The following is a 15,281-nucleotide window of genomic DNA, read 5'->3' on the forward strand; positions in this document are numbered from 1 at the left end:
TTACAGAAACATACAGCATGTAGATCACGTTTGGGTTTATTTTTACATTAAGTGCTTTAGAAATGAGTGCAAACAGTGGACCAGGCGATGGTTTTTCTCTCTAAACTAACGAAGCTCCTTTAGTGCGGTGGCGTTGACGTAAATCGTGTCTACGTTCTCGTATATGCCTTCGTTGCTCCTCTGCGTCGGCTGCAGGTAGTCCATGATGCACTGGTGCAGGAACACGTACTGCGACTGCAAAGGGACACAGAGTTTATTTATTTATCCGTGAGTTCTCCTCCCGATGGCTGCTGGTTTACCTCCGTCTGCACCATGTGGGGTCGATGGAGCCTCATCTTGTGAACAAACGCATTGATTCCCACGGCTCGTTCCTTCTGCAGCTGCTGCAGCAGAACGTCCAGGGCGATGATGGTGCCTGTTCTCCCCACTCCAGCACTGACACACACATACACACATAAACATCAGTCTGTCCTTCAGCTTTTTACTCTACGTCAGAGCGCAAACCTATCACTGGATACTAATTTTTGTAAATTTTCCTCATAGTAATTCAGCTTTTTGTGTGTATTGAAATACATTAAATTGATTTCTAAAAAGTTTTTGTACATTCGCAGCAAGGAAACACTTTTATCTCAATTTAAACACTACATCTATTTACATTATTGCCAAAAAATCTTTTATAATACTGTTGATTTCTTTTTGAGATGTAGGAAAGCAGTGAGCTTGCAAACCTTTTTACGAGCACGAATCAGTTTTGCTAGAGATGTCTCGCAAAATGTGTTGCAAAACTCAAGCAGCGCAGATTCACACGAGAAAAGTAGTTTGTGCATCTGTAGCGGCAGATTGGAGAAGTTGTAACCGGAGAGTTGTAGTTGTAAACGATCATTTTTACACAATTAATTGAAAAAAAAAGTGAATAAATGTTGGATTACAAGTTTGCAGCTGTAATTTTATGTGTAAATATCAGTCTCTAAATTTTTTTCCCATCATTTGTGACATTAAATTTATTTCACGTGTGTGTAGATTTTTTATACACAAGCTCACATCACATTTTGCAACATGTACCTTCATAAGCTCTCCTGTGAATATCTAACTTGTACCATGATGTAGTGACCACTGGAGCCATGTAGGTGGCAGCAGCGCACCTTTGGATGAGAGATCACCCATGATGGGCAGAGGAAAAGGAAAGGAGTTAACGAGATAGGAAATGGCACTACGAGAGTTGATGCTGAAGCTCACAGCAGAGTCGCACACGACCAGAGCATGTGTGGAACTAAGTGGACGATTGAGAGTGTCGTGATGGTGAGAGAAAACGGTCAAAAAACGGGGCAAGCGGTGACACTCGGCACATCCGGGAGAAGGAGGAAGTTGCGTGTGTGGAGAATGACGGGGGAGAGACTTGGAGGAACGCAAAATACAGTAAGCGAACCATTCAGTTCTGACCTAGATAGCAAAATAATAATAATAATGTTGCCATCAAAAGCCCGGTTTCAGTCTTGTTTTTGTAGTTTTATAGAAGGAAACTAATGTTTGTGTCATTAAAGAAAAAGAAAATGTTTAAAAGTCACGACTAGCTTTTTTCAGAAAAAGACGTTTTTCTCAGCTTTTTGTCACAAACTGGCGATTTGTGTATAACTTACCTCTATTCAACTGCTGATTACGGAAGAACGAAACAGGCTAGAAACAAAATTATTCTGATCTTTCAGATTTCAGATTGTCAGTACAACATATTCCGTGGGTCTTTAAAAATCAGTGAAAATCACCTAAAACACCTCGCAATATGTGGTTGTCTGCTCTGAAAATGGCTGGCAGCTGTTTGTTAATAAATGCATCTGTGTGGCATTTTGCATCAGCAGATTTAACCTAGAAATTGTGTTTATGGTCAGACGTAATTTTAAATAAACTTGTAGAAACGTGCGAGGAGTCCACAGTGAGTCTTTAGTTGGTTTATTCACAACTTCACAACGTGACTGTATCTGTAGAACTACTTGCATGGGATACTTTTCTTCCGAGAGGTGGACCATGCGCACTGTTGACCAGTACGGCAAGCGATGAAGCACAATCATAACAGAATGATTTACACTTATCAAGATTAATAATATCGTATATCGTTATTTTGAGAAAACGATAAGAGTTTTGGTCCATATCACCCAGCCCTATAAAACCCTATATTTTTTCATCTCTCAAGTACCCCCTGTAGTGACATTGCGTACCCCTGTTTTGGAACCACTGTGCGTTTCGGTGCGTTACCTGCAGTGAACCACAGTGGGTGTTCCTGTTGCTTCTCTTTCTATGTGCTGCCTCATCAGTTCTCTGAACAGGATCAGGATTTCTGTGCCCTGCGGGACTCCGTGATCAGGCCACACTGTGAAGTGGAAGTGTTTCAGCGTGCGTTCCTCCGACGTGCTTTTCTATGCAGAACAACATTTATACAGAGAAGTTCAGTCACCGCGTGGATGTGTTTCCACGATATTTAATTATCAAATAATAGGTGGGGGACATCTAAGTTAAGAAAGTATCCACATTCTAGCTGTAGAGTTCAGGTGAAGTGTGTGGCATATAACTATAGATCAGGGGCCAAATACAGACCAGTTTTATTGCAAGTGAGCCACAGATTTTATGTGGGAAAACAAGAAATATCAACAATAATATGCCCTACTTTGCACTTCCACGTTTAAATGATATGAAAAGTATGTAAGGCACCAACAATATCTAAGCAATAAGTTACATATCACCTAAATTTACTTGATTTTGTGGAGGATTTTTTATCCACTTTGGGGAAACTTTGTGGAAAAATGGCATAAAAATTAAGAATTCTATCAACAATTTGCATTTCAGAATGACTGCCATCACATGATATAAATATATGATATACCCATTGAATATAAACATGTGAGCCCTTTGCAAATATTGTCAAGTTAATATCTACAATCGGATTAATTGATTATTTACATTGTACACATTGATTCTAAATGTTTTTTTCTGTCGATTTTTACTGTCTCCTGCGGGCCATAATGGATGCTCTAAGGGGCCGTAATTGGCCCCCGGGCCTTGAGTTTGACCCTTATGCTGTAGATGGTCCAAATTTAAAAAACAAACAAAAGATTTATACGTGTTTAAGGCTGAATTCCCGTAAAGTCCAGTTAATGTCCTGTTGCTCATATCTGTGGGTGACCAGCTGCTCTCCGTACAGCAGAGACTGGTTCCTGTCAGGCCAATACTTCTCACACTTTATCTGGGGAAAGGAAACATTATTATGAGTACAGTATATATGGAATAAGAAGAATGATCAAAGTCATTCATCGTTTTTGTTGCTGATAAATAAATAAACACACGTGACTGAGAGGCAGTAAATCCTTCCTGGTTTGCAGGAAACGTACCTTTCCTCTCTCGTTGCAGTTGGTTACCATGACGATGCCTTTCACTCTTTGTTCCCAGATCATTCTCCAGAAATCGTTGACGGTTGATGGAAGAGGACCCTGAGTGGCAATGAACTCTCTGTTGCTGTTGTAACCCTAAAACACATTTGCAGGAGAAACTACATGACCATAAATCAGATCGATCCTTTCTTACAAGATCAATGTCAGGGTTTGTTTTGATTGGTTTAATAAATGCAATCATAGGTTATCAACAGTAAATAATACCCACTGGCATGTAACTGGCATTGATGTAGTCGGACCCCTCGTTTGATGTGAATGTATTCAGCTTCACACGATTCCAGTCGTCTATGATATGAAGAAAAAAGTAAATTCAGAAAATTAAAGCAAAAATACACAAAATGATAGAAAAATACAGAAAATTACAACAAAAATACACAAAATGATAGAAAAATACAGAAAATTACAACAAAAATACACAAAATGATAGAAAAATACAGAAAATTACAACAAAAATACACAAAATGACAGAAAAATACAGAAAATTACAACAAAAATACACAAAATGATAGAAAAATACAGAAAATTACAACAAAAATACACAAAATGATAGAAAAATACAGAAAATTACAACAAAAATACACAAAATGACTGCCAAAACACACGGAATGACCACAAACACACACAAAGACAGAAAAATATGTAAAATGACAACAAAAACGCACAAAATCACCGAAGAATACGGAAAAAATGGCAATAGAAATGCTCATAATGACAAAATAGACTAAAGCGACTCAAAATGGACAAAATTGAGTTAAACAATACTGCATCACATTATAACAACATATTTGTGTAGGAATAGGAAGTGTGGATTAACTCACAGGGCAGAACATTACTGAAGCGGTTCTTGTCTTTGTTCTCTGGTAACGTTGCAACCCTTTGTGTCTGTTCAGTGCCTACAGGACTCAGATTCTATGTGGAAGTGTTACAGTGTTTACGACAGATAATTAAATGAAACAAGTGAAGACATAATGGGTCATAAAATAGGAAGAAGTGGACGAGGAAGAAGAAGAATCAAAAACAATCAAGTGTTCCACTCACCTCATATTCCTCTCCGAAGCCTCTGTCCTCATCCAGACTCATGAGAGCGAAGTGATCTGGAAACTTTGTGATGGGTATAGCTCTTTAAAAAAAAAAGCAAAACAATCGCTGCCAATGATAGATTTCATATTCTCATAAGCATCATGACTGGTAACTTTAGATACATAAATAGTTGAAATTAGGAATTTGTCATTTTTGAGTGAGCTGCAGCAGTTTGTCCCTTTAAAACAGACATAGGCAACTGGCGGCCCGGGAGCCATATGTGGCCCTCTGTCTAATTTTATGTGGCCCCCATAGTAAATGTACAAAATGACAGAAAAATACACAAAACAAAAGCAAGAATACATTAAAAAACACAGAGTATAATTACAACATTGCAGGAAAATACAGTAAAAGACAAGAGAAAAACACAGAAAATACTCCAAAAACACACAAAAGTACACAAAAAGACAAGAAAAACATTAAAAAAATTACTCCACAAACCCACAGTACTAACAAACAAGCAAAACGACAACAGAAATACATAAAAATTACTCCAAAAAATGCAAAATGGCAGCACAAATACACAATACAATTCCAAAAAACATGTATTTTACAGGAAAAACACACAAAAGGATGACAGAAATGCACAAAATTGATAAAAGTTGTCTACGTCTGCTTTAAAACATGCTTCACCTTTAATATAAGAAATTTGATGATTAACCTAGCAGTATATTTTCCATTTTATGTCTTTATTATAACTTATCTATTCATTTTTTTTTCCTTGGTGAAAGCAATGATGACTCTGGGTATGAAATGATTTATTTTAATTTTATTAATATGCATTTATTTTACGTTTTGTCTTTTGTTTGATCTATTTGCTCTATCTGGTTCTGCTGGAGATTTATTCCCGTTAAATTTGAGTTTTTTTCTCCCCACTGTAGCTGATACATGTTCATGGGGAACTGTTGGCTTTTTTCTTAAGAATTGTATATTTAGATAGGCTCTACGAGATGACTATTGTAATTTGCACTATATAAATAAAGTTGAATTCAATTGAATTCAATCACTGGTGAGAGTCCTCATTTTTTAATATTTATATTTGTAGCTGAATGGGAGGGTTATTTTGTGTTTAAATGAATATATGTATAAAATATAAATAAAAATGGAAATGTCAGTGACTGTACATGTATGTTAACATTTCTAAATTAAAAGAATATTATAGAATATAAAATATATATACAGATGACGATGAATCATACTCACTTGTCCTTTTTCTGAGATAGTTTGGAATCGCCAATAAATGGATTTTTCCTGCTTGAGAGAAAAATCATGAGTTAAACTGGTGTACTCACACTGTGGAAATATATCTTACTGTACTGTAACCTACTGACCTCATGAGGTTTGGCTTTTTCAGAAATATGAAGGCAGCAGCACAGACCAGGATAATAAATATCAGCACCGCCATCACTGAACCTGCGATGACTCCTTCAAAAAAAATTAAACCATCAAGCAAATGTGGATTGATCACTTTTAAATCTGTTATAATCAATTAAAAGTGCTTCAACCGCTGGTTCTCACCTCTGGGATCGGTCGAGCAGTCAAACACAAAGGCCCTCTCGCTCATCCTCTCCTCGTAACGTAAACTGACAGACACTCCATATGTTTGGGCCGGCTGAAATCCATTAATGATGGTATGGCGTTTATCATTCTCAGAAACGAGGACGTTTTCCCCCGTCACGTTCACTTCCACGTGAGTCCACAAACCATAAGGTGCATCCCAGACAACTCGGATAGAGTAACCTGATCCCCAGTAGTCGCAGTGAGCATTCACAATGGACGAAGGGGCTGAGGAAAACAATAATTGGATCTTGAGCAGAAAATACTACAATCTCGTTCATGTCAATAGAGTTCAACACACCAATTTCACTTTTAAAGAATACATTATCCACATTTTATCTTGTAGTGTAAAAAAAAAACCAAATAAATAAAAACTAAAAAAATGTCTGGACTATTTGAACTAGTAGTTTTACAGCGAGACCATAAACCACTGCAGAATTGGTTGAAAATCACTGGTTTAGATTTTACGAGACAAACATTAAAGGGATCCACTGTTTGATCAAGTTTGGCTTCTTAAAATATTTGTAATGTTCTTGTTCAAAGATCTATGCCTAACAAAATTCATTATTTTGCACCATATTCATTTTATTAACTTTTAAAAAAATAGGACTAATTTACAGTTTTAGAGCCTGTTTTGCCATCTTGAAATCACGTGATTGATGATGTCACACGGCCCCACTGCCTGTAAACTTCCCATTGTTTTCTATTGGAGTGAAACATTCAGCCTGATTTTTAGATCATTTAGTAGCTTTTTAGGTCATTTAGCAGTTTTTTTTAGATCAATTAGCAGTTTTTTTAGGTCATTTAGTTAGCATTTTAGATCATTTAGTAGCTTTTTCAGTCAAAATTACAACTTGTGCTGCTTTTGTTTGCCCTAAATAATCAGGAAAATTAAAATATGTTGATGTTAACCTCTTTTGTTTACCGAAAGAGAATGAAAACAGCTGTGACCCGAAAAAACATCTGTGACCGCAGAGGGCGACAGTTCTAACCCTGTGGTTTGGTAGTAGACAATGAAGCTGAGAAGAGCTCTCCTAAGAGGCCTTTACTCTCCCTTAAACAGTGCACGGCTAATGCTTTGAAGGTTGAAGTTAAGCGAATAATCAGACTGTTGAAGACGTTCCAACCTTGAGAATTGACATCCTTTTGGGAGGGGGTCCTTTGTTATTTTGACTAGAAAAGCTGCTAAATGCTAGTTAAATGTTCTAAAATGCTGCTAAATGATCTAAAGTGCTAGCTAAATGTTCTAAAATGCTGCTAAATGATCTAAAGTGCTAGCTAAATGTTCTAAAAAGCAGTGTGAATGTTTCACTCGAATAGGAAACAATGGGATGTTTACAGGCAGTGGGGCCGTGTGACATCATCAATCACATTTTCAAAATGGAGGAACACGAATATGGTGCAAAATAATGTGTTTTGTTCTGCATAGATCTTCTAATAAGTACATTTCAAAGGTTTTAGGCCACTTTTGTAAAAACCGTAGAGGATCTCTTTAACACACGAGACTCAGACGGATGTACTTACGGAGGAGTAGGCTGTGGTTGCACTGAGTTAAAGCTGTGTCCGATATATTACGATCCAGATACTCCAAAGTGATCTCATAGCTTGCACCTGGGTAGAGGTCAGTGAAGGACACGATTCTAATCTGTGTACTGTTGTGAGTTACTGTGCTATTAGTGGCAGTTGCACTTGTGAACAAGCCTTCCACCGTTCCTTGGATTGACGTGGAGTTAATGTGCCAGTTTACCCGACTGCAGTCAATGGCTGAGGGGGATTAAAACAAGTTGGATTCATGCAAAACTGAGACTTTATTGCTTTGAAATAAAACTGTGATGATGGCGTTTTGTACCTGTCACCGTGACGACTGGGGAAGGCGAGCTATTGAATCCAGAGAACGTGGTGATCACGTTGATTGTGTACTTGGTTCCAGGCTGAAGACCTTTGACACTATGTGACACCGTTTCAGAGGAGGTGTCTGTAGAAACCGACTCATGACGCTCATCGATGAGAACATTGTAGGCCCAGGCTTGGTTTGTGTGTTTCCATGTCAGGGTTACGGCATTCACAGAACGTTCAGACACCGTGATCGACTCCACTGCCAGAGGAACTGATGAAAGGGAAATAATTATTCACTTTATTGTTGACAATCATAAATTGCAAATTTTAAAGCTGCTGGAGATATTTTTTTTTATCAGACAGTATAGTTCTTGCTAAAAAAAAAAAAAATAAGATCTAAGTGTAATCTTTTGTAACTTTGCACACACTGGTACAGTACGTTATTGAACCTCCATTTACCATCTGACCTATCCCAAATTTTATTTAATTAATTATCATTTTGGGTTTTTTTAATAATATATCATTTTTTCTGTATTTTTTTTATTGACTTCATAAATTTTACTTTACATATATACTTACATACAGTATATCTATGAGTATGTGGGTGTATATATACATATATGTCTACATTCTGATTTTTTGTGACCCTCTTTTTTAATTTAATTAGTATCCAATATCTATTGCTCTGCTCGACTATTTGTTTAATACTATTGTTGCTGTTATTCCTACTGTAACTGTTATTGCGACTCTTGTTATTGACTTTTTTGGTTCATCCTTTGTTGTTTGTTTTAATGCACATAATTACTATACCAAATGTGCAAATCATCGTTAATTGAGTGACAAAAATGTGTCATAATAAGAGTTTTGAAAAAAGAAAAAGAAGATGTAAAAAGTTGAAATTGCCGCTTGAAAGTTTGTTTTGATCTCCACTGTAAACCCTCTCACATTGTGGTAAAGGTTTCTCCCATTGCATTATGGGATGTGGAGTCCTCTAGATGTATGCTTGGAATTGTTTTTACTTCATTCTTCCTGTGATTTCTTATGTTTGCTGTAAAAACTCTATCAAAGTGAATGAGAACATAATTGTAATTGACTTTCTGAGGATAAAAATAATTGTAATTTAATTGTAATTTGAAAAAACTGGTCATTGTAATCATAATTTAATTGAACATGGAAAATGTAATTGACCCCAACCTTGCCTAGAACCATCACTTACCTGTCACGGCTGTAAAATTGAATCCAGTGCTGCTGAGATTCTCAAACTCAGTGATGATGGTGAACCGGTATCTTCTCCCAGCATTCAGAGGAGAAACCACATGTTTCACTGACTTCTCAGCACTGGATGCTGTGATGTTTTCCTCTTTGACACCTCCGTTATCTTCATATCGTAACGTATATGTTGTAATGTTGTTGACTTTGTTCCACTGCAGAGTTATACTGCTTTCATTTTGAGTCACTGCTTTCACATTCTTCGTATTTTGAGGAGCTGAAAAGAATTTCCAGTTTTATTTAGTTAAAACAAGCTTTAACTAGAAGTTTAAACACATTTGCAATCCTATGGAAATCTATACATGAAATATAATTAGCCATACCATAATAATATGCTGTCATTATCTGTCATTATCATGAATAAGGTGTCATGAAGGCTTTCATTAAGTGCCGTTTGCTAAATTATGACACATTTGGAGCTATGTTGGCATTTTTTGGGTTAGGTGGAGGGATCTAGTGTGGTTAGGTAGAGTTAGGATAATGATTAACACCTAATGACAGCCTTCATGACAACTTATTAATGCTAATGACAGCGTAATGTCAGACTTTATGTATAAAATACAAGTAGAGTGTCACCGTTAAATTTGTGTTTTCTATTATTTTCAACCTTTAAAAGAAAACTACAAAAATGAACCTTAATAGTGCAGAAAAAGCAGCCCCATTTTTTCAAAATAAACTGCAAAAGAAAACAACAATAAATCTGTACTGTACAGGGGCTAATAATAGGAAAGCTCATATTTTAGGTTGTATTGTTATCATTTTGCTTTGAAGAATTATTCAGCCAAAATTTTTATTAGGGGCACAAATGTGGGAAAAAATATGTCTACTTTTAAACATTGGTTTCAGGAAAAAAATAACCCACTGTAATATCAAGTGTGGATTGCTTAATAAAGCAAGAAAAGACTAGCTTTCTAGTAACGCTATAGTTTTTTGTTTTTGTTCTTCTTTTTTGTAATGCAGGTTCGATTTCTATTTTTTCCACTCCGTTACCTTGAGTGGAAACACCTTCATCATTCAACCCCATGTTAAACAGAAATTAGGAAGAATTCAGCACTGCTGCTATACTGGTCCTACAGCACAGGATCCAGCCTTATTAATATGGAAAATGAAGTGAGCTACTGTCTGCAACCTTTGAGTTAAAGCTTATTTTATTTTATGTTTACCACAGTTTAGCAGCAATCAGTGATATAAAAGTGTTCACTTACCTGTCACGGCTGTAAAATTGACTCCAGTGCTGCTGAGTTTCTCAAACTTAGTGATGATGGTGAACCTGTATCTTCTCCCAGCATTCAGAGGAGAAACCACATGTTTCACTGACTTCTCAGCACTGGATGCTGTGATGTTGTCCCCTTTGACATCTCCGTTATCTTCATATCGTAACGTGTACGTTAGGATGTTGTTGACTTTGTTCCACTGCAGAGTTATACTGCTTTCATTTTGAGTCAACACGCTCACATTCTCCGTATTTTGAGGAGCTGAAAAGAATTTCCAGTTTTATTTATTTAAAACAAGCTTTAACTAGAAGTTTAAACACATTTACAATCCTATGGAAATCTATACATGAAATATAATTAGCCATACCATAATAAAACATACAAGGACTAACTAAACACCCTCATTATTTAAAAATTAAAAGTGCCTTTGTACTTTTTGCAGCACTGTGTGGATAGAAGGTTAAATTTGGTCAGACTTTATTTGAAGTTTTATACATAAGGCTGACATTATCTGTCATTAGCATGAAAAAGGTGTCATGAAGGCTTTCATTAAGTGTCGTTTGCTAAATTATGACACATTTCACTGAATTATGACATTTATAGAGCTATGTTGGCATTTTTTGGGTTAGGTGGAGGGATCTAGTGGGGTTAGGTAGAGTTAGGGTAGCGAACGACACCTAATGACAGCCTTCATGACAACTTATCAATGCTAATGACAGGTGTCATGTCATAATAACGACAGCGTAATGTCAGCCTTTATGTATAAAATACAAGTAGAGTGTTACCGTTAAATTTGTGTTTTCTATTGTTTTCAACCTTTAAAAGAAAACTAGAAAAATGAACCTTAATAGTGCAGAAAAAGCAGCCCCATTCTTTCAAAATAAACTGCAAAAGAAAACACCAATAAATCTGTACAGGAACTAATAAGAAAGCTCACCTCTTTGGTTGTATTTAGTCATTTTTATTAGAGACACAAATGCGGAAAAAAAATATGTCTGACTATGATACTTTTTTAACATATTGTATTCAGGAAAAAAATACCCACTGAAATATCAAATGTCTATTGATTAATAAAGCAGGAAAATTACAGTTTTCTGTTTCCACTAGTTTATTTTTGTATTAAAGGTTCGATTGACAATTTTCTGCACTTTTCCTTTTCCTTTCCACTCTGTGACCATCAACCGTATCCATGGAAACCCCAGAACAACTTTTTAATGTCATTTTTTAAAAAGGCAATAAAGCACATTAGGTATTACAGCAGGAACCACTGAGATGTACCTCAGTGTGTGATGGCTGTGAGCAACTTTCATGTTGTCCACTCCACTGAGTGGAAATACCTTCATCATTCAACCCCATGTTAAACAGAAATGAGGAAGAATTCAGCACTGCTGCTATACTGGTCCTACAGCACAGGATCCAGCCTTATTAATATGGAAAATGAAGTGAGCTACTGTCTGCAACCTTTGAGTTAAAGCTTATTTTATTCTATTTTTATCACAGTTTAGCAGCAATCAGTGATATAAAAGTGTTCACTTACTTGTCACGGCTGTAAAATTGAATCCAGTGCTGCTGAGATTCTCAAACTCAGTGATGATGGTGAACCGGTATCTTCTCCCAGCATTCAGAGGAGAAACCACATGTTTCACTGACTTCTCAGCACTGGATGCTGTGATGTTTTCCTCTTTGACACCTCCGTTATCTTCATATCGTAACGTATATGTTGTAATGTTGTTGACTTTGTTCCACTGCAGAGTTATACTGCTTTCATTTTGAGTCACTGCTTTCACATTCTTCGTATTTTGAGGAGCTGAAAAGAATTTCCAGTTTTATTTAGTTAAAACAAGCTTTAACTAGAAGTTTAAACACATTTACAATCCTATGGAAATCTATACATGAAATATAATTAGCCATACCATAATAATATGCTGTCATTATCTGTCATTATCATGAATAAGGTGTCATGAAGGCTTTCAATAAGTGCCATTTGCTAAATTATGACACATTTGGAGCTATGTTGGCATTTTTTGGGTTAGGTGGAGGGATCTAGTGTGGTTAGGTAGAGTTAGGATAATGATTAACACCTAATGACAGCCTTCATGACAACTTATTAATGCTAATGACAGCGTAATGTCAGACTTTATGTAAAAAATACAAGTAGAGTGTCACCGTTAAATTTGTGTTTTCTATTATTTTCAACCTTTAAAAGAAAACTACAAAAATGAACCTTAATAGTGCAGAAAAAGCAGCCCCATTTTTTCAAAATAAACTGCAAAAGAAAACAACAATAAATCTGTACTGTACAGGGGCTAATAATAGGAAAGCTCATATTTTAGGTTGTATCGTTATCATTTTGCTTTGAAGAATTATTTGGCCAAAATTTTTATTAGGGGCACAAATGTGGGAAAAAAAATGTCTACTTTTAAACATTGGTTTCAGGAAAAAAATAACCCACTGTAATATCAAGTGTGGATTGCTTAATAAAGCAAGAAAAGACTATCTTTCTAGTAACGCTATAGTTTTTTGTTTTTGTTCTTCTTTTTTGTAATGCAGGTTCGATTTCTATTTTTTCCACTCCGTTACCTTGAGTGGAAATACCTTCATCATTCAACCCCATGTTAAACAGAAACTAGGAAGAATTCAGCACTGCTGCTATACTGGTCCTACAGCACAGGATCCAGCCTTATTAATATGGAAAATGAAGTGAGCTACTGTCTGCAACCTTTGAGTTAAAGCTTATTTTATTCTATTTTTATCACAGTTTAGCAGCAATCAGTGATATAAAAGTGTTCACTTACTTGTCACGGCTGTAAAATTGAATCCAGTGCTGCTGAGATTCTCAAACTCAGTGATGATGGTGAACCAGTATCTTCTCCCAGCATTCAGAGAAGAAACCACATGTTTCACTGACATCTCAGCACTGGATGCTGTGATGTTGTCCTCTTTGACATCTCCGTTATCTTCATATCGTAACGTGTATGTTGTAATGTTGTTGACTTTGTTCCACTCCAGAGTTATACTGTTCATAGTCTGGGTCACTATGGTCACATTACTAACATTGTCAGGAGCTAAAGAGATTTAAAACAAACAACAACAAAATGTCACATTTGGCTCGTAGAGGTTTTAAAAGTTTAATCGGAAACAGGATATCACACTTACGCAGTCGGTCTCTGCTTGAGTTGCTAGCACCCTAAAAGACACACAGGCACACACACACACATATATATATATATATATATATATAACTATAGAAACATTCAAATCAAAGCTCATATTGTGAATCCAAATTTACTGGGGCTTCACTTCCCTTTTCTTAAAAATCATAAACATACAGTAAATACATCTTAAAAGCTACTAAATTATAAATACATTAATGAATGAATACATTTATTTAGTCAATCGGTTGAATACTGTTCTTAGTTTTTCTTCTTTTTGCCGAACACCAAATATGTAAATAAACAAAGCTTTAATTTTAATCTAAAATAATAAATTCAAAGAATTATAATAAGATTTTTTTTTTATTTTTACGATCAACAATACAGAGAAAATACCACTGTGTTATTTATCCCTATCGATGGATCTTTTTTTCTGGGAAAAATGTAGATTTCCCCTCAGATGGCACAGATACAAAGACATTCAGATACAATCTACTACTTTAATAAACTTTATGGAAGAAAGACACCAAAATGTAAAGAACAAACAAACAAGTGCACAAATGACTAAGTTTGGTAAATAAGTTTATGTTTGACGTTTATATTGTTTTAAGAACTTTTTCCCTAAATCAGAATTTGTGGAATACAGTATTAAATAATCATGCATGTTAAATGCTTTTTTTTTTTAAGTTTCTTTATGCTTTATCGTTTAAAATCATAAAATACAGAATTTGCAAGTATTTGTAAATCATAATCTGTCTCTACTTTCTTTGATACGTTTTTCCATCTGTAACACTAGCATGAAGTGCCCAGCAGCACACAGCTTTTTCTTCCTGTCATACAAATATAGCAATAAACACATAAACATATTTACCCACTCAGTCTATTTAACACTATTTCCTCATTCTTGCCACTTGATTCCCTCAGGAAGAACAAGAAGTAACAAAAATAGGTTGCTGCGGTTGCCAGAAAAATTAATTCATATTTCACAATCTGAAAAAAGTCTATATTCTTAGTTTGGGCGCCACTATTAAAGTAACATGTAAAATAAAAGAGACTTACCCAGAGCAGACTCACACAGACACACAGCAGAAAGCCATATGAGGGGTTTTTAACAGATACAACTTCTAACATTGTAAATAATCACTAAACTACACACAAACGATGACCATGTCCAGATCTTTAGTTGTGGTCAGAAGTTGAACAGCTTCAGTTTTGTTTTTAAAAGCAACAGTTGTTAATAAATCGTCTTCCAGGACCAGATGAAGGAAGTCCAATCTTGACTTTATTCCAGAGGTGTTGACTTTTAATTCCTTAACCTTGTCCTCCTGTTTTAACCTCCGCTCCCTTCATATCAGCTAAGTGAAGAACTGCTTCTCTTTTCTTTACTGGTATGCCCACAGAGACCTTTGCCCCTCCTGTTACTTCCTTATTAACGGTTACTGTGTGCTGATTGTCAAATGCTTCGTCAATCAAATGAACCTATCAGCCTTATATGTATATTAATGCTTTTTATACAATCTGCATTTTGGATATGGTCACCATTCTCAAACAAAACATTCAGAGTACGAATAGTTTTTGGAATCCCATTGCTTTTTTATCTTTCTATGCAGAAACATGGAGTATGTATTGCCTCCATGTCGGGGAGAACGAACGTGTGCTATTGTTTATGGCTTTTATCTGCAATAAAAGTGCTGATAAGTCAAAGAGAGTGTTGTGCAGCGCTAGGGGAAGACAAA

At 35.9% G+C, this 15,281-nt stretch overlaps 1 protein-coding gene across 4 annotated transcripts; it reads right to left on the reverse strand.

Moving 5' to 3' along the window:
• Positions 1–20: 20 nt before the first annotated feature.
• On the reverse strand, positions 21–14,944 carry LOC114481761 (receptor-type tyrosine-protein phosphatase H-like). 4 transcript variants are annotated; one of them, XM_028476796.1, is made up of 19 exons: positions 14,605–14,944; positions 13,550–13,580; positions 13,189–13,458; positions 11,931–12,200; positions 10,385–10,654; positions 9,127–9,396; positions 7,924–8,181; positions 7,599–7,838; positions 6,036–6,302; positions 5,849–5,942; positions 5,721–5,768; positions 4,476–4,557; positions 4,256–4,346; positions 3,646–3,722; positions 3,378–3,512; positions 3,110–3,232; positions 2,248–2,408; positions 300–435; positions 21–234 (listed from the first exon to the last, which is right to left on the reverse strand). In XM_028476796.1, exons 1-19 carry the CDS (start codon positions 14,674–14,676, stop codon positions 106–108), a joined length of 3,024 nt encoding a protein of 1,007 aa, XP_028332597.1. In that variant the 5' UTR covers positions 14,677–14,944; the 3' UTR covers positions 21–105. The 4 variants fall into 4 exon arrangements, with proteins under 4 accessions (XP_028332597.1, XP_028332596.1, XP_028332599.1 ...); XM_028476795.1 differs by having other exon boundaries at positions 5,721–5,771; XM_028476798.1 differs by lacking the exon at positions 11,931–12,200 and having other exon boundaries at positions 5,721–5,771.
• Between the last annotated feature and the right edge of the window lie 337 nt (positions 14,945–15,281).

This window comes from Gouania willdenowi, chromosome 19 (assembly GCF_900634775.1).
Source record: "Gouania willdenowi chromosome 19, fGouWil2.1, whole genome shotgun sequence".
Classification (NCBI taxonomy): Eukaryota; Metazoa; Chordata; class Actinopteri; order Blenniiformes; family Gobiesocidae; genus Gouania; species Gouania willdenowi.